We start from the raw sequence: 25,194 nt of genomic DNA on the forward strand, positions 1-25,194 counted from the left end.
AGTTTTCCTCCATTCATCCAGATGTTTCATTCAGATCTCCTCCCAGTTATCCAGTTTTGTTCCTTAAATGATGTATGTTTTTCAGGATCGATTCAGATCCTGACACTTTTAGACACTGTTCCAGAGTCTAAAAGCATTTATCTTCATAGCCAACGCTATGCTTTTAGACTCTGGAACAGTGTAAATGTTAAATATATCAAACAGCAAAAGACAAGCAGCTATTTCTACAGAAAGAAAAGAAAATTACTTCCTGGTTATAAAGATACGCCAGGTGACCCGGTATCCCTATGCTGTCTACTGCTATACTTGAACACGTATTCAGAAAACTTGATTAGATAAATAAAGTTATCAGCTTCTTAGGAAAGAAAGTAAGTAAGTAATCTTTAATTTCCTGATGATGTTGTCATCTTCTCAGAGTATTCTACTAAACTGATAGTGATGTTAAATGAACTGAACAAGAGTCAGACTAGTGGGACTTGAAATGAATGTTATAAAAACAAAAATCTTAACTAATGGCTCAAAAGTTAAAATTTGTTTTGCCAGATGGTATCAACTATGAGTGCATGCAAGGGTATGTTTACCTGGCCAGGACAATTAATAGCCTTTGATAACAGACAAGACACTATAAATGTGGTGCAGAATAATCAAAGCAGGAAATGATTACTAGATATTAGGCCAGTGGATGAAGTGTAATTTGCCATCTCTCTCTCTCTCTCTCATAAAAGGAAACTGATGGATTTCAATATATTCATTTTGATATATGATGCCAAAACTTTCACGCACAATTGATGTAATTTTCACTTCAAGACAAAGTGAAACTAGGCTTGCAATATGGTGAATGAAAGATGACCGGATGAGATCATCGAAATAGCAGGTAACAACTAGATTAGGATGTGTGAAAGGGAAGAGTGACGAAAATAGGGAGATGCCTTTGCGTAGCAGTTGGATATAACAGGCTCATAACATCAGCTCCATCCTCTTTAACTTTTCAATTAGTTTCTTATGGTTTCTTATGGCTTTTTTTATACTTTCAGCACTGAAATGTACTAATGTACTGTCACTGCTATCTCATTTAACACTTGTTCAAAGTAATTAACTCTGAGCATCCAGAATATTTTCAGTTTTAGTTTTTGTCACTTTTATCTTCTTTCATTCCTTTTACTCCTATTTCCTTCAATTTTAAGTGATTCAAATGCCTACTGAACATTTGCTACTGTCAGCATATTTATCCTCTGTACTTTTATTCTGCATAACTTTATTAATTTTTTTTCTTTATATTTTCAAGGACACCTACTGACTTATTTCTCTGAAATGGTTGATGTGATTTCTTCTTTACCAGAACTTCATCTTTAACATAACTTCACTGTGAAGTCATTTTTCTGTATTTGCAAACAGCTTCATGATATATTCCCATGGCTGAATTAGAGTTTTCTATAGTGCTTGACATTGTCTTGAAGGTTTTTCATTTAAATGATGTTTATATGTACAGTTCACTTCTGAAAGGTGCTTCAGTGTTATGCTGTTTTTATCCTGCTCAAAACTAAATGGGATTTTCAAATCTTCTGTATGCACTTTTATTGGATCAGTCTTGAAAATATTACTATTAACAATATCATACTTTTCTTGTGAGTTCTCTTCCTATGAATTATGTCATCATCATCAAATTCCTGCCATGTATCCTCAAGAGGTGTACAGGATACGATAGTACTACATGAAAAAAATTACATTATTACTAACTTCCTATCTACGATTTTCCTCCAAATCAGTCTGTTACTTGTCAAGACTCCAACATTATCAGATCTTATATTTCTATCGTCTAAGGCACTTTGTACCGTATCAATCCACCTATATCTTGGTCTTCCTCTGGGTCGTTTTCCTGCCAACCTGGCAGAGAACACTTCTTTTGATAATCTTTCTTCACCCATTCTGTTTAAGTCACCATACCACCTGAGATTAGCTCTAATAGCGCATTCCTGGATGCTGAAAATGTCCAGTTCTTTCCTAATATCTTCCTTTTTAATATGATATTGCCATTGATGCCATCTGTTGAGGACTCTCATATCTGCGGTTTCTAGTCTTTGGTCAAGTGTTTTACTTCTGACCCAGCTCTCAGATTCATTAGTTAAAACTAGTTCGAAAACTGTCTTGTATACAGCTAATTTAGTGTTCCGACTAATTTCTCTCTTATTCCATATGAATTTATTCAATTGACTTCCCACCATACCAGCTTTGCTGATTCTGTTGTCTATTTCTATATTGAATTTACCATCTCCACTAAAAATCATGCCTAAGTAGCTGAAATGTTTTACTTGTTCCACAGGTTCTCCATTCACAACACAGTTGACATTTTCAATAATTCTGCCTATTATCATTGTCTTTGTCTTTTTACTGCTGACCTTCATACCATATCTATTACAACAGTTATTGAATTTAGTCAGAGAATCTTGCAGGCTTGTAGCGGATTTATTTAGAAGTATAACATCATTTGCATAAAGCAAAGAGCTGGCATTAACATCGCCAATTTTGATATCAGGTTTAATACCACATTCCTTCATAATGTGATCCATATAGATAATGAATAACAGAAGGGATAATGTACATCCTTGTCTCACACTAGATTTAACAATAAATCATCTTCTTGTACTTCCTTCAATTCTAACTGCCGACTTACAACTCAAATAAAGACTAAGTATTGCTTGATATAATGCCCCGTTGACACCATGTAACGGTAGCGTATTGAATAGCTTCTCTCTTGGCACCTTTTCATATGCCTTTTCCAAATCAACAAAACCTAAATACAGAGAACTTTATTATATTCCCATACTTTCTCGACTATTTGTCGTAAAGTGAAGATCTGATCCTGACAACCTCTATTTGGCCTGAATCCAGCTTTTCTTCCACAATTCTTCTCAATCTTTTCTCAAGTATATTTGCATAGATCTTGCCAGGAACACTTAGTAGGAAAATACCGCTGTAATTCTCACATTCAGTTTTATTTTCCTTTTTATATATGGGTACTATGAGAGCTCTACTCCAGTCATCTGGAATTTGTCCCTCTGTCCAGGCTTTCTGAAATATGCAGCGCAGCCACGGTAAGACTTTTATACCACCATGCATCAGCATTTCTGGTCGAATATCATCTATTCCTGCTGCCTTTCCACATTTTAAGCCTTTGATGGCTTTTTCTACTTCAAGTATGGATATGTATTCCTGACTGCATGCCTGGTCAGTGTTTTTTTACCACTGCTGTCATCACTGCTTGTTTCATTTAGCAGTTTTTCAAATTAATTACTCCATACTTCAAGGATATCTTTTCTTCCCTTTTCATATCACTTTTATCATCTATAACTCCTTTTACAGCATTCTTTCCTCCATTCCTAAGCTTCTTCAACAACCTCCAGAATATTTTGCCACCTTCTTGGTATTTATTTTCTATATTCTTGCCAAAGTCTTCCTATGTCTTTTATTTGGCTAGTTTTACATAGTGTTTAGCATTCTTGCATTTGTCTCTGTATTCTCTAAGAGCACAAGCTGACTTATTTGACAGGAACTTTTGATATGCTTTCTTCTTTTCCTTCACTGCCTCTTTAACTTCCTGTGTCTACCATGGAGTTCTAATTTTTCTATCCTTGCAGACAACTTCACCACATGCATCTCTAGTTGAATCAGTCAGCGCTTTCTTCAAGGGTTGCCACTGAGTCTCCAAGGTTTGATTCCTATTCTCAAACTCTTTCATTTTTTCTTCAATAAACTTTGTGTATTTTAGTCTACACTTCACATCTGAGAGCTGCTCAACTTTTATTCGCTTTAAAACTTTCTTACATGTTATTCTTTTCAATATGAAATTCAATTTTATCCTGCTCAAGACTAATTAGTGATCACTCCCAATTTCAAATCCTTTGTATACTCTGGTGTCCTGCACCAGAGAGAAAACATCACTATCAACAATAATATAGTCAATGAGACTTTTCTTATCCCTTGCCTCTTCTCTCCATGTGAATTTGTGCACATTTTTATGTTGGGACATGGTGTTAGTAATAACCAGTCCATGTCCTGAGCAGAAATCCAACAGATATTTGCCATTATTATTAGCTTTGCTCTTTTCTCCAAATTTTCCCGAAATATTTTTGTATGTCTCACAATCATTTCCTACTCTGCTATTTAAATCCCCAACAAGGACCAACTTTTCCTTTTTTATTGTGTCAGTTGCTTTTTCTAAAGCCTCAAAAAATTCCTTCACTTCTTACCTTAGTAGAACCTTCTGTGGGGCCTATAATAAATTTAGTTTAATCCTTTATCCAAGTGTGAGCAAACAAAGTTTGCACCTAAAAGTATCTTCAGGACTGTGGTAAGGTGGTACACACCAGGGCACTCCTTGCAAAGGTGGAGCAAGCTACCAACTCTCCTAACTCAGTATCTCCCATAATGCAAAACACATCTCCTTGCGGATATGTCTAATGTTATGCATTAAGGGAAGGGCCGCAACCCAGACTAGTTTCAACCTTTATTGAGATCTCTTCAGTGGGAGCCAGGCCCGAGTGGAGATACCAGGCAGAAGCATTAGCAGGTCATCTCTACCTATAGGAGTTGCCAAATGGTGTGCCACCCTTTTTTTATAAATTACTCTGATTTAGAGAAATAAGTTGAAAGTTTATTTTTCACTTGGTTAGAGTATAATAAATTTAGTTTAATCCTTTATCCAAGGGTGAGCAAACAAAGTTTGCACCTGAAAGTATCTTCAGGACTGGGGTAAAGTGGTAGCTTGCTCCACCTTTGCAAGGAGTGCCCTGGTGGTGTACCACCTTACCCCAGTCCTGAAGATACTTTCAGGTGCAAACTTTGTTTGCTCACCCTTGGATAAAGGATTAAACTAAATTTATTATACTCTAACCAAGTGAAAAATAAACTTTCAACTTCTGTGGAGCCATAGGCACAAATAAGTCTCATTGTCCAATTCCCCATTCAAGAAGATTTGCCTCGTATTTTGTGTTGAATACTATGGCTACTCCTTTTCCTTGATTGTCATTGCCTGAATATAACATTTTGTTTCAGTCACCCCTATTATTTCAATCTGGTACTTTTCTAATTCCTCAGCTAGCTCCATTTCTTTGCCATTCAGGCTTCTTATGTTGATAGTACCGATCTTTAACTCTGGTGATGTTGAGTTGGGGTGTGTTTTGAGATTTGTTCCAGTAGCTGACTTTTCGCTGTTCACCCTGGTTCCCTGGCGAAAACAACGGGGGCCTTGTTTAACCAGGCCACGCCACAGCCAGCATGAAATTTTGGTTTAACCAATAAGAATACAATTTGGTCGGCTAAATCTCAAATTGCCAGCCCATCCTCGTTCGTTCAGTATCCAAGTAGATACCCAACAGGGTGCGCCACGAGAAGGTGAGGATTGGACATTAGGTCAGAAGCCCTGGTCGGTTCTCCACGTTCCTTTAACGGATATGTGGAGGTCTCCTCTCAGTTGCTTGGTGATAATCAGTATCTCCTAAATAACTTAGGAGATAGTTAATTAATCAACTCCAAAAAAAAGTTTCTTAAATAATGAACATATTAAGACATGACCTGAAATATAGTTATGAAATGTGCCTATAAAAACTTGCTAATTATCTTTTCTGAGAAATCCAATATTTAAACTGTTATGCAAAAATTAAGAATAAGTAATGATTTTCATATTGAAGTATACTAAAAGTTATCAGCCTGTTTGGAAGATTATGCAAAAGGTGGAGTGTGAAGATAATAAAAAAAGTTGCCCATTAATCACTCATCCCCATTTATTTGGAAGTTATGTACCTTGAGATCCTTGTATAGGTGTTGATAATAGTAGACAATCTTTTTTTAAATATTTTGGGAAATATTATCTTCATTGCAGAATAAAATAACGTTAATCTATTAACGTGTTATTAAATCACTTCATGCATTTATTTATGATCCATGCGGTTATTTATTATTAGCCCATTTATAATCAATATGGATTATAAAATGTAAGTTTTCGAATTTTATACTATCTGTGTTCCTAAATGAATGAGAGTGACTGGCTGAAAATTTGCATCATATGATCAGCCAGAGGGTCAGGACCACTTTAGTATGAATGAATTATGTGATCAGCAGTTTTATCATCAAAAATAGAACTGTCAACAGTTTTGTCCAAACGAGTATTTGTTTGAACCATTTCTTCAAGAAGTCTGAGTAAACAGGAGGAGGGCTTTATTTTTAACATCAGTGCTAATTATTTTTGATGAAACTTGCCTAATTAACTGATATAGAATATAATAAATTTAGTTTAATCCTTTATCCAAGTGTGAGCAAACAAAGTTTGCGCCTGAAAGTATCTTCAGGACTGGGTTAAGGTGGTACACACCAGGGCAACTCGTTGCAAAGGTGGTGCAAGCTACCAACACTCCTATCTTAGTATCTCCTATAATGCAAAACACATCTCCTTGCGGAGATGTCTAATGTTATGCATTAAGGGAAGGGCCACTACCCAGACCGGTTTCAACCTTTATTGAGGTCTCTTCAGTGGGAGCCAGGCCCAAGTCGAGATATCAGGCAGAAGCATTAGCAGGTCATCTCCACCTATAGGAATTGCCAATTGGTGTGCCACCCTTTTTTAATAAATTACTCTGGATTTAGAGAAAGATGTTGAAAGTTTATTTTCCACTTGGTTAGAGTATAATAAATTTAGTTTAATCCTTTATCCAAGTGTGAGCAAACAAAGTTTGCGCCTGAATGTATCTTCAGGACTGGGTTAAGGTGGTACACACCAGGGCAACTCGTTGCAAAGGTGGTGCAAGCTACCAACACTCCTATCTTAGTATCTCCTATAATGCAAAACACATCTCCTTGCGGAGATGTCTAATGTTATGCATTAAGGGAAGGGCCACTACCCAGACCGGTTTCGACCTTTATTGAGGTCTCTTCAGTGGGAGCCAGGCCCAAGTCGAGATATCAGGCAGAAGCATTAGCAGGTCATCTCCACCTATAGGAATTGCCAATTGGTGTGCCACCCTTTTTTAATAAATTACTCTGGATTTAGAGAAAGATGTTGAAAGTTTATTTTCCACTTGGTTAGAGTATAATAAATTTAGTTTAATCCTTTATCCAAGTGTGAGCAAACAAAGTTTGCGCCTGAAAGTATCTTCAGGACTGGGTTAAGGCAAAACACATCTCCGCAAGGAGATGTGTTTTGCATTATGGGAGATACTAAGATAGGAGTGTTGGTAGCTTGCACCACCTTTGCAACGAGTTGCCCTGGTGTGTACCACCTTAACCCAGTCCTGAAGATACTTTCAGGCGCAAACTTTGTTTGCTCACACTTGGATAAAGGATTAAACTAAATTTATTATACTCTAACCAAGTGGAAAATAAACTTTCAACATCTTTCTCTAAATCCAGAGTAATTTATTAAAAAAGGGTGGCACACCAATTGGCAATTCCTATAGGTGGAGATGACCTGCTAATGCTTCTGCCTGATATCTCGACTTGGGCCTGGCTCCCACTGAAGAGACCTCAATAAAGGTCGAAACCGGTCTGGGTAGTGGCCCTTCCCTTAATGCATAACATTAGACATCTCCGCAAGGAGATGTGTTTTGCATTATAGGAGATACTAAGATAGGAGTGTTGGTAGCTTGCACCACCTTTGCAACGAGTTGCCCTGGTGTGTACCACCTTAACCCAGTCCTGAAAATACTTTCAGGCGCAAACTTTGTTTGCTCACACTTGGATAAAGGATTAAACTAAATTTATTAACTGATATAATTATTGAATTTTTTGTTTCACTAGAAGGCTGTCTAGTTTGAACACTGGAATTAAGTTTATATCAAATTGACTTTTAAAATAATAATTACCATTATTATTTCAATGGTAATTCTTCATAGCTTACACTGCCTCTCATTAGGAATGTTTGAATGCCATATAATAGTGATTCTTAAGAGTTGGGTAGGTCCCTTCCCCAAAGAGTCATTATTTTCTGAAGGACATTTATGATTAGTTAGAAAATGTGCTATTATAATTTTTTTTATCTGGAAAATAGTAGTGGAAAGTAGAGTATTATATATGAGAGTAGTGTTTCCCAAATGGTGGGTCATGAAAGCTAAATGCCGGGTGGCCCAAAAAAACTCTCGAAAACCTAGGTGTTTCGTTTTTGGGTTTTCTGTTTTTCACAAAACTCTAAAATACAACTAAATAGTGTTTAATTGGAACCAATGCATAAATAATTTAATTAACAGAGATGAAAAAGGTGCTCCATCTGTGTCGCCATTTCACAGTCTCTTTGTTCGAGGAAAAAAGCAATAAAATTTCTAATGCCTTTTATCACAACCTATAAGTGTGAAACAGGCTTTTCAACACTGATTTTTCTAAAAAATAAATATAGAAACCGATTGTAAGTGAACTGGATTTAAGAATAAACTTATCTTTTCCTCCAAACCTGAAGTTTCTAGTTAACAAACAACAGCATCACACTTCTCATTAATAAATTATTTGGCTTTAGTTTATATTTTTGTAAGAGTAAATGCTTCTCTATTATAATAAAAAGAAATGAAAACTCTATGAACATTCAAATCTGTGTTTATTTTGCCTATTGGCCATAAAAATTTTAGTGGGTCACAAAGATGAAGTATTAAAATAACTGGGCCACGGGGAATGAAGTTTGAGAAACCTTGTATTAAAAAACTTATGATGATCAAATAATTATGTTGCTGAAGATTTAAATATTTTCTAAATTTACCTTGGGGGGGGGGGATTATGTTTATTAGATGAGATTAAGAAACACTTAACAATAAAAGGAAAATATTTGATTTGATATTTCCAATATTATATTTCTTTTCTTTTTTTAAGTGGTAGTAAACTGATAATTGAATGGTATTTTAAGATAATTTATAAATTTCTTTTGATACTAGATGAGCGAAAAATGAAAGGAGTTGATTTTCCTTGGCCACAGCCCGATAAACCAATGTTTTTCTATGCTTGTCAAGGTCAAGAGGAAATTGCTGGTTCAGGAACATCATACTTAAACAGGTACTAGCAGAATGCTTTTTTAATGAATAACTCCTGCTATTGCATATTTTATATGTATATATATTTTTTGAACTTCCTCTAGAATGAAACATCTCAGCCATATCAGGTGTTGCTCAAGGGTATATATAGAATTAGTGCTAATTATAACTTGTGTTATAGATTTAATATATAATGAAATAATGCACATTTCCATTACTGAAATTAAGCATCAGTGGATGCTTTCTTCTGTCATGAAAACAACATAGGAGCACAAAATAAACTCTTTTTATTTGGGAAATTGGAACATAAGTAGCATAAAAAAATAAATAAATAACAGAAGAGTTATTTATATAGATTTTTTAGTATTTTTTTATTGCTTATATACACTTTAGTTCATTAAAAAGTTGTGAAGCCTATTTCAAAGAAAAGTAATATCTATGGTAAAAAAAACTGTTAGTAAAACAAGTCAAATGTGTTAACTGAATCAGATTTTTCAAGTGTTGTAGAGCAGTGTGGGTAATTCTTATCTGCTGGAAGATTAAAGAAACTTTTTGGTCTCTCAATGTGCATTGTATTTTCTTACAGGCTAGCAAGTCCTTACTTCTTTACCATCTAAATAGGGTGGGAGGGAAAGCTTTAGCCTTTTAAAATAGATTTATCTGGTCTACTCGGGTGTAGAACTATTGTGGCACCCATCTCTAAATAGAAGAATATAATGATGTGTGAATTATGTGGTGAGATATCAAACTGTAGTGTAAATGCATGTCATCAAGGATACCTGATGTATCCTTGGGGAGGGTTTACATGATATTATGATCATAGTGTGTGAAAAGTTTACATCATTGCTAACTTCCTATCTCATGTAGATGAAAAGATGAACTCATGAAAATGGTTTAATATTATGCAGTCTATGTTCCATGGAGTCTCCTTAAAAAAAATTTTTTTAATGCTATGTGAGATAAACGAATGTGGGGGTTTAATCAACTGGTCAGTTAGCTGATCTCTCACTCAAGAAGAGCTTATTTAAAGTTCCTGACTTTGCTGTTGCTGCAAAAATTGTTCTGATTATACTTATATATATATATATATATATATATATATATATAATGTTCCTTTAGACTACTAACAGGCTTCTTTAATATAGGCATGTAATGTAATATTATGAAGGAGTTGAAGAAGTAGCCATAGCACTCTACTTGATATTGCCTGCCATTCAAGAAGATCACATTCATATTTAGTGTTGAATACTATGGCTACAGTCCCACAGAAGGATCTACTAAGGTAGAAGTGGAGGATTTTTTGAGGCTTTAGAGAAAGCAACTGACACAATGAAAAATTAAAAGTTGGTCCTTGTTGGGGGATCTAAATAGCAGAGTAGGAAATGATTGTCAGACATACAAAAATAATTTGGGAAAATTTGGAGAAAAGAGCAAAGCTAATAATAATGGCAAATACTTGTTGGATTTCTGCTCAGGACATGGACTGGATATTGCTAACACAATGTTCCAACATAAAAATGTGCACAAATTCACATGGAGAGAAGAAGAAGCAAGGAATAAGAAGAGTCTCATTGACTATGTTATTGTTGATAGTGATGTCTTCTCCCTGGTGCAGGTCCCTAGAATAGAATACAGAGGATTTGAAGTTGGAAGTGATCACCATTTAGTCTTGACCAGGATAAAACTGAATTTCATATTGAAAAGAAGAACATGTACGAAAGTTTTGAAGCAAATAAAAGTTGAGCAGCTCCCAGATGTGAGCTGTAGACTAAAATACACAAACATTATTGAAGAAAAAATGAAGGAGTTCTAGAACAGGAACCAAACCTTGGAGATTCAGTGGCAAACCTTGAAAAAAACCTTGATTGATTCAGCCAGAGAGGCATGTGGTGAAATTGTCTGCAAGAATAGAGAAATCAGAACTCCATGGTGGACACAGGAAGTTAATGAGGCCATGAAGGAAAAGAAGAAAGCATATCAAAAGTTCCTGGTGAATAAGTCAGCTTGTGCTCTTAGAGAATTCAGAGACAAATGTGAGAAAGCTAAACAAAAGTCATGAGAAGATTTTGATAGATCTCTGTCACATAGAAAATAAATATCAGGAAGGTGACAAGATATTCTGGAGGCTGCAGAAAAAGCTCAGAAATGGAGGAAAGAGTGCTGTAAAAGGAATTAGAAATGATAAGGGTGACATGTAAACTGGAGAAAAATATATGCTTGGAGTATGGAGTAATTACTTCAAAAAATTGCTAAATGAAACAATCAGTGACAGCACAGTTGTAAAAAAAATACTGACCAAACATGCAATCAGGAATACATATCCATACTTGAAGTAGAAAAATCCATCAAAAGCCTGAAGTGAGGAAAGGCAGCTGAAGTAGATGGTATTCAACCAGGAATGCTCAAGTGTGGTGATATAAAAGTCTTATAGTGGCTGCACTGCATAGTTCAAAAGGGCTGGACCAGTGGTTCTTAACCTTTTCAAAGTCACAGAACACTTCTGATTATAAGAAAAGTTTGAGGAACACCCAAAACATTAGGGTCACAAAACTAACAATAAAAATATGCATGAACTTGCCTTTCATAAAAATGGGATCTATTTTAATGCGATACTTGAGCTTGTCAGCTTTTCAACAATATCAGGTCTAATGTGTGATATGACTCTTTTCATCTCTTTGTCAATATTAGTAAGTCTTTCACGCTTTTATTTTTTTTATGGGTTAATATTGAGAAACTGAGCTCACACAAATATGATGTTGAAAACTGTAACAAAATTTTCAGTGCCCTTGTGGAGATAGCAGGTATTCGGATTGGACAAAAATCCAGAATTCTATCGAGTTATTTCAGAGAATTTCATTTTTAGAGTACGATCCGTTGACAAGGTAACTAATTGTTCTTCTTCTTGTAAGGAAATTCACAACTCAGTGTATTAGCTGTGCCAAATGGATTTCGTATCCAGTCATAATTGTGTATATTTAAGGAAGGAAAGTAACTTGAAATATTTTCTTCCAGTATTATTAATTCTGTTATAACGGAAATAATTCCATCAGCATTTTTATTCATAGTAGCCAATTACACCCAGAACTGTGTCATGTGACATCTTTCACCGGCGGAACACTTGTAACCAGTTTGCGGAACACTGGTTAAGAACCACTGGCCTGGACATAGAGATGAATTCCAGATGATTGGAGTAACGCTCTCAGTTGAGGAGGATTGTGGAAGGGAAGGTTTTTTTTTTAAATAATTTGGAATTTTTTTGACCACCTGTTGTCCCATGAATGCTAGTGGCACTTTTTGAAAATAATTCTTTAGTTGTAATTTTATACTGTGTTCCATTATCTATGTACTGAGGATGCCTATGATACATAGGCAGAAATTTTACAGCTAATAAATTTATTTCCTGTATGTTTCTGTCTATAATTTTTCTAAGCCAACAGGTTTTATATGACACAAATTCTATACAACTCCACTCCCCACCATCGCCATTAGGTGATGGAGCCGTAATTCATTTGCTGTTCTTTAAATAAGAATAACATTTTTATCCTCACAAAGTTGGGAATAGACAAAGTTATACTGGTTCTAGACCCCCCCCCCCCCCAAAAAAAAAAAAAGAGTGCTGCAGAAAGATTGACTTATACCTGCGAATTTACAGCACATATAGTCTACTTTCTGGTGACCCACCCTCTGCTTAGTTACATAGATCATTGCAACTTGCATTCGACCATATTGATTTTCCATGTGGTATTTTAAAGGGGAAAAAAATCTTTACTTTGTTTTAGCTGAAAAAAAACTTCTTAATTGGTTTACAATTGTGTAACCACTCTTCACAAGCATTCCATTGGACAAAACACTTGAATTACTCCACATAAGACTTTCCTATAGACATCATTTGGCATGATGTGCTGATTTTGTCATCCATTGAGGATGACAAAAAATCAAGTAAAATTGGCAAAATTTTACCAAGTCGGTAAAATTTTGCCAGTTTTACCAACATCATCCTGTGTTTTCAGTATGATACAGATACATGAATGATATCTTTTTCACTCTGACAAGATTTTTTTATCTGGACTTCAGGACTTTCCTACCAAGATCATTGCTGAATTAAATTTAAAATGCCAAGAAATTATATTCTTGTTTAATCCTTTATCCAAGTATAACAAAACAGAGTTTGCACGTTTTGTTCCAAATGATGAAATCTCAATAAAGTTTGAAACTAGTCTGGGTAGTGGCTTTTCCCAATAATGCCTTGCATTATACACACTTGAAAGGATGTATGCGTTGCATTATGGGATACTAAAGCAGTTAATGGGAAGTCATTAGCTTCTATATACAAATATGCTAGTCGTGAAGATTCTTTATGCACAAACTGTTTTTTATACTTGGTAAGGAATTAAAAATGCCTGTGTAGCTCAGTGGAAGTGGCACTTGCGTCCTCTGCACTTGGTTGCTTGAAGTTTGACTTAAGTTCAAGGCTAGTTGCCGACTAGAAGAACTTTTTCTAAACCTTTCTTCGACTGGTTCCTGAGTTAGTCGATCTCTGTCACAGGCAAGTGGGTTTTTCATCCCATAAACTCAAGAAAATCGACCATTGGATACACTTTACCAACATATATTTCATTTTCTAGAAATAGAAAATGACCAATATATTTCCTTTCTAGACTACATTCTTGAAAAGCCCAATGTGATTCTTAGATTTTCTGTAGAAAACCTGCACAGGACAATATGTTCATGCTCCTTCACACTACCTTTCTTATCAAAAACGTTTGGTGGTGGTAGAAAAATTTACCCTTTATGGAGAATTTTCTTCTTAACATAGCCCACCTTAGCTACTTAAAAAACTATTAGGACTTAGGACTCATAGTTCAGACTATGCATCTTGTGTCAGTACCACATTTGCATTGTTGATTCTTCAGTTATGCTCGATTGCTTGTGCCCTGGTCAGTAAATAAATTTTAAACTGGTAATGCTCTTGATACTTGAGTATCAACGTAGCATACATTCAAGAACACACCAAGTAGAAATGATTAGGCTATTTAATGTCTTAAATCTTAGGAAATGCATAATCTTTGTGTTATTCATTAGCATGATTGACTGATAGTAGCCTTAAAATTCCAATTTCCCATATTTTGGGGAATTTCACACACTCATATAACTTCAACATTTAGGTTACTTTGGTTTTTAAGAACACAGGAAGATTTCAGAAAAAATCTCTTTATGCAATGAAGTATAGTGGTTTATCTTAGATAGTAATGTGTCATTACTATCTGAGGTAAAAAAACTACATTTATATGGAAAGCAGCAACTTTGCCATGCCTGATAAAATATAGGATTCCCACTATATTTTAGAAGATAACTAGATAGCTGCATAATTTTATTTTCTTAGATACACTATATGTTAAATATGTGCTGTCATTTCTTATTTCAGAACTGAAGCTGCTCTTGTAGAAAGAATAACCACTCGATTTCTGAAATGTGGTGTAAAACCTGAACAAATAGGAATCATTACACCCTATGAAGGCCAACGTGCATATTTAGTTCAGTATATGCAATATAATGGATCTCTGCATGCCAAGTTATATCAGGTTTGTTAAGAAAGTTTTGGTATTCACTTTTACTAACTGCTTTAATTTAACAATATAGTGTTTTTGATCAATCTGAACAGCGGAATAGGAAATGGATATAGACATATAGAAACATTTGAGAAAATTTGGAGAGAAGATTAAAGCAAATTGCAATATTGGTAAGTATTTGCTGGATTTCTGTTCAGGACATGGACTAGTCATTACCAGTGCTATGTTCCATCAAAAAGACATGTACATATCTCATGAATAGAAGACACAAGAAATTTTTCATTGACTGTATTATTGTTAATAATTAATCTTCTTACTATTTCAGGATATAAGGGTATAGAATATATTTAAAATATGGAGTGATCCCATTTAGTTTTGAAGGATAAATATTTTAAAAATTGTAAAAGAATTAGACTAGCAGTGTTTACAGTTGTGAACTGTAAACTGAAATATGGAAGTGTTCTCTAGAAAAAATTAAGTTTGAAATTAAGAACCATACTTTGGAGACTCAGTGGCAAACTCTGAATAGAAAAATAACAATGCCATAGTGGACATAAGAAGTGAAAGAGCAGTCCTGGAAAAGAAAATATGTTGAACATTCCTAGCAGTAAATCAGTATGGACTCTGAGAGAGAGAATAAAGAGAAAAAATGTATGAAAACAAATCATTATGTAAAAGTATCTAGACAAAGTCATAAGAAAATTTGAGTAAGAAGAGAAATATCCCAAAGATGGTAAAATGTTCTGCAGACTATTGAAAAAACTTGGAGGAATAGATGATAAAGTGACATAAAATCTGAAGATGACTGGGGTAATTATTGGGAAAGATTGTTGAACAAAACTAAAATCCCACAGAATGGTGGTGAAAATTATGCAAGAATGAAGTCAGGAGTACACATCAATATCTGAGGTTTTTAATATTAAAAAAAAATAATAATAAAGGAAAAAAAACTATCATCATCATAAAATGTGAAAAAAACAGCTGGAGTGCCTAATTATGTGAACAGAAATCATCAAAGATTGAGAAGAAAAAAAATGTTTTAACACAGATGCACTGCTTAATTTAGAAGTCCTTGTGAAATAGTGCAACTCTAATAATATCTATCTATAAAAATCTTTGTAATTCTCACTCTGAGAATTACAAAGGAATTTTTTTTTAATTTGTTCCAGGTGAGATGTATGCAAGCATACTGAAGATAAAGAAAAATTATAGAACAAATACTTGATGAACAAGCTGAGTTGTAACAGTATGAATCGGTAATATGAACCTTGTTGAAACTTTAGCAGTTTCCAAATTTTATAAATTGTATTTTATAATTTATAAAATACCTAGTCTAGCCATAAATACTGTTACAACAGCACATAAACCTTCATTCAGTAAATCATTTAAAGCTTTCAGCAATACAAACCACATGTATAATGTATTGGAGAGTGAAAATTATATCAGGATTGTGGAATACTGATTATGAAGACAGATTGAGAATTTGTAGTCTGCAGACACTAGCAACCAAGAGAAAGAGGGGTAATATGATTGAGACTTAAAAACTTCTGAAAGGGTCGTACAGGATTTCAATTGATGGAATGTTTCAATTTACGGAGGATAGGGAAAGGATGAGAGGGCATCCTTGGAAGCTTGAGAATGAAGAGTGTGAGGGCTAGATTTTTCTCTCAGAGGGTGGTGCATGGTTGGAATGGATTGCCTTTGGATGTTGTGAGTGCAAGCAGCATGAATGAATTCAAGAATAAGTATGATAGCTGGTGTGTGTAGAATGTGGCCTCCCTTGACTCTGACTCCCTGGAGGTCTCTCTTAATAATAATAATATAGCAACACTCAATGTTCAAAATGTCCCCCCTTTTTTTTTTTTTTTTTTTTTTTTTTTTTTTTTTTTTTTTTTTCACTCATGTCCAAAGGCTGTGTGACCACATATTGATGACAGTATGCACAACATCCATTTGAAATGCTGCCACTGCTCCCTCCAAATCCACCTTTAGGCTGGCGATGCTGTATAATTCTTGCAGGCTACTCTCTCAAGCTCTGACCACAATTTAAATCGCAAACAGATTCAGATTGGGACTTCCAAATGGCTGATCAGATGGTAATATGAAGGCACATTTGCCTCCAGTCACTGTTGAAAGGATCATTCCCTACTGCAAAACAAGCTGTTATTCTGGCTCCATACTACAGCATGGTGTCTTGATACAATTTGGCACAGGTTTTGACTCCTTTTTCGCAGAAATGCATCTTGGATATCCCCAACACATCACTTCCACCAAACCATCATTCACAAACCTCTCAGAATCTTGGGTGCTATGACATATGCCATGTGACCATCCAGGACTTATATCCGATCATTTTGGGAATTAAACGACTCTCCAGTGGTGAAAATCTTCTCATCTGCAAAAAAAAAAATTATATCTGTGTCTATTGTTTGCATACAGCCTGAGAAGTGCCTTTGATTTTATTACCCTCTGCCACATAAGGTTGTGGTGTTAGGAAGTGTCCAGTAGAATGCAGATAGGCTCTCATCCCCAGGTCATCAGTTAGTACACATGACACCATTCTCTGCGAAACATTCATCTCTCATGACATTACTTTCTACCTTCTCACAGGATTACAGCAGAGGGGGTGCCTTCACAGCCCTCAAGTTGTTGCATCCTAACGCAGTGTGGTCAGCTTGTTCTTTGGTGATCAGATACATCTTCTGTATTGTTATAATGGTTAATAGCCCAATACACAAACATCCTACTGATCCTGGGTTTTTTAGCATGTTGAAATTATCAGGTGGCTGCATTCCAACCTTGTGAAGTGCTATTACTGCTACACAGTTTTCATAATTTCCCCACACTGCATGTTAACCTATACAGCTAAACTCTCTCTCTACTGATAAACATGCGAACGTTGGCTCAGCACAGTGCCACAAACTGAGCTTACACAATTCTGTGGGTAGCACAGGTGTGTGTGAAGTCGTAACAGTATTTATAGCAGGACAGTAGTAGGTAAATTCTCTGAAGTGGAACTCTTGGCCCCATTACTGTTTTGGAAATCACTTGGCAGCTATTCCCCACCTTTTGTCATTATTCATAGCTGAATTCATCGTTCCTGATCATTTGTATACTTTGATGATTGGTCTATAGCAAACAACTTCTGCCCTCTTATTTTTCTGAACCATGATTGGAATTATTGTAATTAGTGTTTTATAGTTTTTTTTCTGAGCTTTAAGATTTAAAATCCTCTGGGTTTTTTGCAGATGGGAGCTACTTGCTTGTTCCAAAAATTCGCTAACCTGGGAACTTGCTGAAAAAACCTGGTTACGGTTAACTAGAAAAAATATCTATATGAATGTCAGATTTTCTTCAGTGATGGAAAGTTACTTCATAATATCTTCAATTCATGGAACTTGAAATGAAGCCACACAAACACCACAGAATTTAATTATATTAAAAGTAAGAAAATTATGAGATAACTATATCTGTAACTGTATCTGCAACCAGGGCTTCTCACCTAATGTCTAATCCTCACCTTTCTGTGGTGCACCCTGTTTGGTATCTACTTGGATACTGAACGAACGAGGATGGGCTGGCAATTTGATATTTAGCCGACCAAATTGTATTCTTATTGGTTAAACCAAAATAAAAAATGATGGTACAACATGACAGAATTTCATGCCGGCTGGGGCATCCCGGTTAAACAATGCCCCCGTTGTTTTCGCCACGGAACCAAGGCAAACAGCGAAAAGTCAGTTACTGGAACAAATCTTAAAACATACCTCAACTTAACATCACCAGAGTTAAAGATCGGTACTATCAACATGAGGATGCAGAAGAAGGAATAAAAATAAACGGAAGAATCATTAATAACTTAAGATATGCGGATGATGTAGTAGTGATGGCAGAAAGTGAAAATGGGTTACAACAAATTATTCAAAGAATTGAAAACTCTTGTAAAGAGTATGGACCAAGAATTAACACAAAAAAAATCAAGATAATGATAATGGGTAAAAAAATAGGAGATAATGTAAAAATAAGATGTGGAGGAAAGATTTTAGAAGAAGTGGAAAGATTTCAATATTTAGGTAACTGGATCTCAGAGAAAGGAAATTCAGAGTTGCACATTAGAAATAGAATAGGCAAAGCTAAATCAGCATTTATGGAAATGAAGAGAATTTTAATAAACAAGAACACTGAAATATGCGTTAGAATTGGAATAGTTAAAGCAACAGTTTGGAGTACTGCAAGTTATGGAAGTGAGTCATGGACACTCAGAGAGAGAGAGAGATGGAAAGAATTAATGCATTTGAAATGTGGTGTTATAGAAAGATGGAAAAGATTAGCTATACAGAAAGAATATCAAATCAAGAAGTTTTAAGACGAGTTGGGATGGAAAGAACACTGCTAAAGAATATTATGCAAAGAAAGACTAGATTTTCAGGACATCTTCTGAGAGGTTCTTCGGGATACCGACAAGAACTATATTACAAGGAAAAGTTGAGGGGAAGAGAAGACATGGAAGACCAACTAGAGAGTGGTTTAATGACATCATGGAATGGACTGGCTTAAGAATGATGGAAGCGACAGACAGAGAGAAATGGAAAAGAGCTGCTCATCTGCTGCAACCCTCTTGCTACATGATGCTACCAGACGACGACGACTATCAACATAAGAAGCCTGAACGGCAAAGAAATGGAGCTAGCTGAGGAATTAGATAAGTACCAGATCGACATAATAGCGGTGACTGAAGAAAAAAAGACAAAAACTGGTGGGATCTTTCTGATCAATAAATACAAAATGTTATATTCAGGCAATGACAATCAAGGAAAAGAAGTTGTAGCCATAGTATTCAACACTAAATACGTGGCTAATCTTCTTGACAGGCAGTTGTGATGTGGTGAAGTTGTCTGCAAGGATAGAGAAATCAGAACTCTATGGCAGACACAGGAAGTTAAAGAAGCAGTGAAGGAAAAGAAGAAAGCATATTGAAACTTCCAGAATCAACAAAGCTTTTATGGCAGGAAGTCAGCTGAATAAATTTTTATGTAATAAGAGAGAAATTAGTCAAAACACTAAATTAGCCATATTCAAGACAGTGTTCAAGCCAATTTGAACTTATGGATCTGAGAGCTGAGTTAGAAAAAAAACACTTGACCAAATACTAGAGACTGCAGATATGAGAGTCCTGAGAAAGATTAGGGACATGAACAGATGTCATCAACAGCAATATCATATTAAAAATGAGAATATTAGGAAAGAATTTGACATTGTCAGCATCCAGGAATGTGTTAGCAAAGCTAATCTCAGGTGGTATAGTCACTTAAGCAGAATGGGAGAGGAAAGATTAGAGAAACAAGTGTTCTATTCCAGGTCGGCAGGAAAAAGAACCAGAGGAAGACCAAGATATAGGTGTATTGATACAGTAAAAAAGTGTCTTAGAAGATAGAAATATATGATCTGATAATGTTGGAGTCTTGATAGATAACACATTCATTTCGAGGAGAATTGTAGATAGTTATTAATGATGTAAGTTTCATGTAGTACTATCATATCCTGTACATCCCTTGAGGGTGCATGCAAGGAATTTGATAATGATGATGTATCTTCAGGGGGCTTATACATTCTTTGAACTAACAGGAGTTTGGGAAGTAAGTCATTTTTTGATTTGATCAAATTATTGGTCTTATGTATCAACATCTATAACTACTGTGGTATTTTTCGTCTTTGTCTGCTTTTATAACTATGATGCTGCCGACACTGTTGCAATGTACTGTAATTTCTAGAAAGCTCTGAATACAATTTTTGAAAGTTTTCTGTCCGGTGTTTTTGTACACCCCTTGAGAGTACATGTCAGGAATTTGATGATGATTATAAAAGTAAACCTTTTTTCCACTTTTGATTGGCTTTGGTGGACTGATGTCACATATTAACAAGCCTTTGTTTGAAATCACCTGCTAGATTTCAAGACTGGACAATTTTTAAATATGAAAAATTGTTGGGTCTTACTAATTTTCTTTTCATATGCAGACTACTTAAATCTATTATTTGGCCTGTGTAGTTATTTTTCACTTGTTGCAGAGAGTAGAGAATGCAGTATTTTTTAAACTTTTAACTGTTTACTATAAAAATAATTGAAAACAATCATTTATTTTTATAGTAATTCTTTAGAATCAGTGCTGTCATCTTCAAGGTGCAATACAAACCCATACTTTTTCTTTTTTATGAAGTTTCACATATTGTCATCATTGCCAATGGGTCTAATGGCCATTAGTATTCAATACCTGTTTCATCCTTTGCCACTTCTCCGTGTCCACTGGCAGATGACTCAAATCCTGAAAACTCTTTTCACATCCTCTACCAACCTTCACCTTGCAGCAGTATCTTAATGTTTATATGGATCGTAATTTCACTATTGGTTATATCTGGCATATTTAGCCTTGTTTCATGATAATTGTAGATCAGCACTAAATTTTTGAAGCAAGATTATATAATTTTTCTAACACTTCATTTGGTAGAGGTTACTGGATGGACCACTTAAACAGTGTCCCAAATAAATGAAACAAATTCTTATTATATTCTCATTTTGTTTATATTCTTCTAGACTTGTCCCAATAAAATGGCTGCCCTGATTAACTGGTGGACCAAGTAACCAGAATCTACTGTATATAATGAAAATAACAACCTACCTTTATAGTAATATTTTATCTACTTACACGTATAACAACAGGAAAACTGATGTATAATAAAGAATGAAAACAATGAATTTCCATTTGGAAATTCTTTGTTTTCAACTTTCACTATTCCGTTTTTCACTTCTCATTATCCTAAATAATGTTCCCCTTTCTTTCAGTTCTCATGACTTCTAAAAAATTTTAATAAAAACTTATTTCCCTTTTTTTTATGTTTTCTCTGCATGAATTTATTCCTATCCTTATGTGTCATCTCTTTTAGGAAATTGAAGTAGCAAGTGTAGATGCATTTCAAGGAAGGGAAAAGGATCTTATTATTATGTCATGTGTGAGATCTAATGAGCACCAAGGTATTGGTTTTCTAAATGATCCACGTCGTCTTAATGTGGCACTCACAAGAGCTAGGTAAGCTTTTCATGTATTTTCTACTCTGTGTGTGTGTGTGTGTGTGTGTGTGTGTGTGTGTGTGTGTGTGTGTGTGTGTGTGTGTGTGTGTGTGTGTGTGAGTTTTTGTTAATTTTCATTCAGTTAAGTTTTATGCAGATTCATACATTTAAGTTTTTTACATCTAAATTATCTTTTGTGGTGATAATCTTATATTGCATCTTGCTTTGTGTTCATTTTTGCAAAATGGTTGCAAGTTTTGGATACATATATATATATATATATATATATATATATAGAGAGAGAGAGAGAGAGAGAGAGAGAGAGAGGGGGGGAAGGGATTTGTATAAGAGGGATGGCCTTCACTTGAATGCATTTGGTATCGGGAATCTGAAGAAATTATTAATTGGAATGAGATCTAATACAGAGATTTGGGGAAATAGATTATTATTATTACGTAACACCTTCAGGAAGTCCAAAGACTCATCGAGGGAGGACACCTGCTCTACAACTCTCCGTCTCCACCAAGCGCAACTACTTTCATCGTCTACACCAATGCCATCTACTGCCGACCACCACCACTAGTATTTTATACTAGTGGTGGTGGTCGGCAGTTATATAACATAGTTATATAACATAACATATAACAATCATGTTATGTTATATAACTGTGTTAATGTTAGGATTGTGCATTATCATAGAAATTATTATGAGGAAATAATGAGTGTGCATTTGTTTGGTTCAGGCTTATTAAGCTGCACAAGGTTGTCTGCATGAGGAAAGCATTAGATAAGAATAGAGATCTGCAAGTTGTTCAGCTGGGTCACACAGACTACAGAAGCAAAATATACAAAAAAAGGATGCAGGTAACCTATGTCTGTACAATGAATGCAAGGGGTATCAAAAACCGTTTGTTGCCTTGATGAATATATTGAGCCCTCAGATTGTAACTATTGGCAAGACTTGACTACCAGAAACAACATCATCAAATTCCTGCTATGTGCCCTCAAGGGGTGTACAGGATATGACAGTACTACATGAAAAAATTACATCATTACTAACTTCCTATCTACAATTTTCCTCCAAATCAGTCTGTTACTTGTCAAGACTCCAACATTATCAGATCTTATATTTCTATCGTCTAAGGCACTTTGTACTGTATCAATCCACCTATATCTTGGTCTTCCTCAGGGTCGTTTTCCTGCCAACCTGGCAGAGAACACTTGTTTTGCTAATCTTTCCTCTCCCATTCTATTTAAGTGACCATACCACCTGAGATTAGCTCTGCTAATGCATTCTTGGATGCTGACAATGTCAAGTTCTTTCCTAATATCCTCATTTTTAATATGATATTGCCATTGATGCCATCTGTTCACGCCTCTAATCTTTCTCAGGACTCTCATATCTGCGGTCTCTAGTCTTTGGTCAAGTGTTTTACTTCTGACCCAGCTCTCAGATCCATAAGTTAAAACTGGTTTGAACACTGTCTTGTATACAGCTAATTTAGTGTTCCGACTAATTTCTCTCTTATTCCATATGCATTTATTCAGTTGACTTCCCACCATACCAGCTTTGCTGATTCTGTTGTCTATTTCTATATTTAATTTACCATCCTCAGTAAAAATTGTGCCTAAGTAGCTGAAATGTTTTACTTGTTCCACGGGTTCTCCATTCACAACACAGTTGACATTTTCAATGATTCTGCCTATTTTCATTGTCTTTGTCTTTTTATTGCTGACCTTCATACCATATCTATTACAACAGCTATTCAATTTAGTCAGAGAATCTTGCAGACTTGTAGCGGATTTATTTAGAAGTATAACATCATCAGCATAAAGCAAAGAGCTGACATTAACATCTCCAATTTTGATATCAGGTTTAATACCACTTACCAGAAACAGATATCCTAATTGGTATCGAGTCTAAAGGTTGCAGTATTTTTAGAAAGGATAGACAGAATAGACAGTGGGTGTGCTGGTAATGATGCTGGATGATTTGAGTCCATTTGGTGTAGAAAACTGACTGTAATACTAGTATCAGTTTTTCATGCAGTAGTGAGTTTGAAGTGGGTCTAACAAGATCAAATATACCATGTGGTACTGTTACAGATCTGTTGGATCATTTGCTAGTGACTGCAAAAAATGCATTACCAAATAAACACGATGGTGTAGAAAATAATAATTATCATTGATGACCTTAATTATCTGAATATTGATTGGTACTGCTGATCTGCTGATGTATTTTACAAAAGCATATGACAGGATTTCACATAGAACTCTGTTGCATAAATTGAGTAAATTGGAATGGATATGAATCTGATGATTAGGATTCAAGAGTGACTGGTGGACAGATATCAGAGAGTAGTTTATGAATGAGTCAAGTCCATAAGAAGGCAGGTGACTAGTGGTGTATACTACAGGGCTCAGTTTGCTGATGATGCAAAACTGGAAAGAGCAGTAGGAAATGAAAGTGATATAGAGATCCTGCAGGATGACTTAAATAGAGTGGCAGTATGAACAAAGGTAAATGGCTGCCAGTTGTAAAGTAATGAACTTTGAGAGGAGATCAGAAGCTATATACTGTACCAATGCAACTGAACTGCAAGAAATTGATTAAATCAAGGACTTGGAGGTGTTTGCAGACAGGGAGTTAAAATTTAGAAAGCATATTGCATCAGATTACATGATTGTTGAATAACACACTAAGAAGCAGGGATATGAGGTTATTATTCTGCTTTTTAAGGTTTTAATAAAGCCACAGGTGGACTTCTGCATGCAGATCTGGTCACCTGGATTCCGTGGAGGTGAAGAAGGGTAGTGGATTCAGAACCAAGTGACAGAGATTGTGGCAGGTCTGGAATTGAAGGTCTTTAGGCTTCAAAAACTAGCAGATAGACAAAAAAAGAGGAGACATGATAGAAGTACGAGTTATTAGAGGAGTTTTATTAGGATTGACACTGAGACATTTTCAGTACATGGCAATAGGGAAAGAGCGAGGGGTCAACTACCCTCTTACATAATTTCCTGTGGAAATTATGTAAGAGGGTAGTTAGCAAGTGTGTTAGAACTAGATGTTTTGCTTGGAGAGTGGTTAATGGGTTGCATGAGTGTTGCATTAGTGAATGAGTTTAAGGGAAGATATGATAGGTATCATATGTATAATGGCTAATGTGCGTGAAAAATAAGTCTCTCACAATGAGTTTTCTGGCTCCATGCAGATAGCCATATAATAATAAGAATAAACCAGATTTATTCATCTGTTGCAAGACAACTTCCATAAGCAGTATATGACAGAAAGAACTCAGGATCAAAGAGTGTTAGATTTGGTTATAGCTTCAGAGCAAAGTTTCAGTTAAAAACATAACTGTTTTGCCTTCGTTTGGTGACCGTGATCATCTGTGCTTATTTGGGAAGTGGTAAGTTTATGGATGTTCTATTCAGAAAAGGTTATGCTGTACTATATAATAAGGAATTATGACTAGTGTCGTATTATTTGCTAGATGGGAATAATACCAACAGTGGAAAGCATGTAAAAAAATACCTAAATGATGCAGCATTGAAA

At 35.3% G+C, this 25,194-nt stretch overlaps 1 protein-coding gene across 1 annotated transcript in view; it reads left to right on the forward strand.

Annotated features, from left to right (window-relative positions):
• The window catches only part of Upf1 (Upf1 RNA helicase), a 230,831-nt gene that overhangs the window by 140,508 nt on the left and 65,129 nt on the right, over positions 1-25,194 (forward strand). The window contains exons 16-18 of the mRNA XM_090414072.1: positions 8,907-9,024; positions 14,428-14,584; positions 21,512-21,654. Of these exons, the coding sequence (XP_090270198.1) occupies positions 8,907-9,024; positions 14,428-14,584; positions 21,512-21,654 (418 nt within the window). The remainder of the gene's footprint in view (positions 1-8,906; positions 9,025-14,427; positions 14,585-21,511; positions 21,655-25,194) is intronic.

Source organism: Typopeltis vanoorti, chromosome 24 (genome assembly GCF_054136105.1).
Source record: "Typopeltis vanoorti isolate ZY-2024b chromosome 24, IOZ_Tvanoo_1.0, whole genome shotgun sequence".
NCBI classification, from domain to species: domain Eukaryota; kingdom Metazoa; phylum Arthropoda; class Arachnida; order Uropygi; family Thelyphonidae; genus Typopeltis; species Typopeltis vanoorti.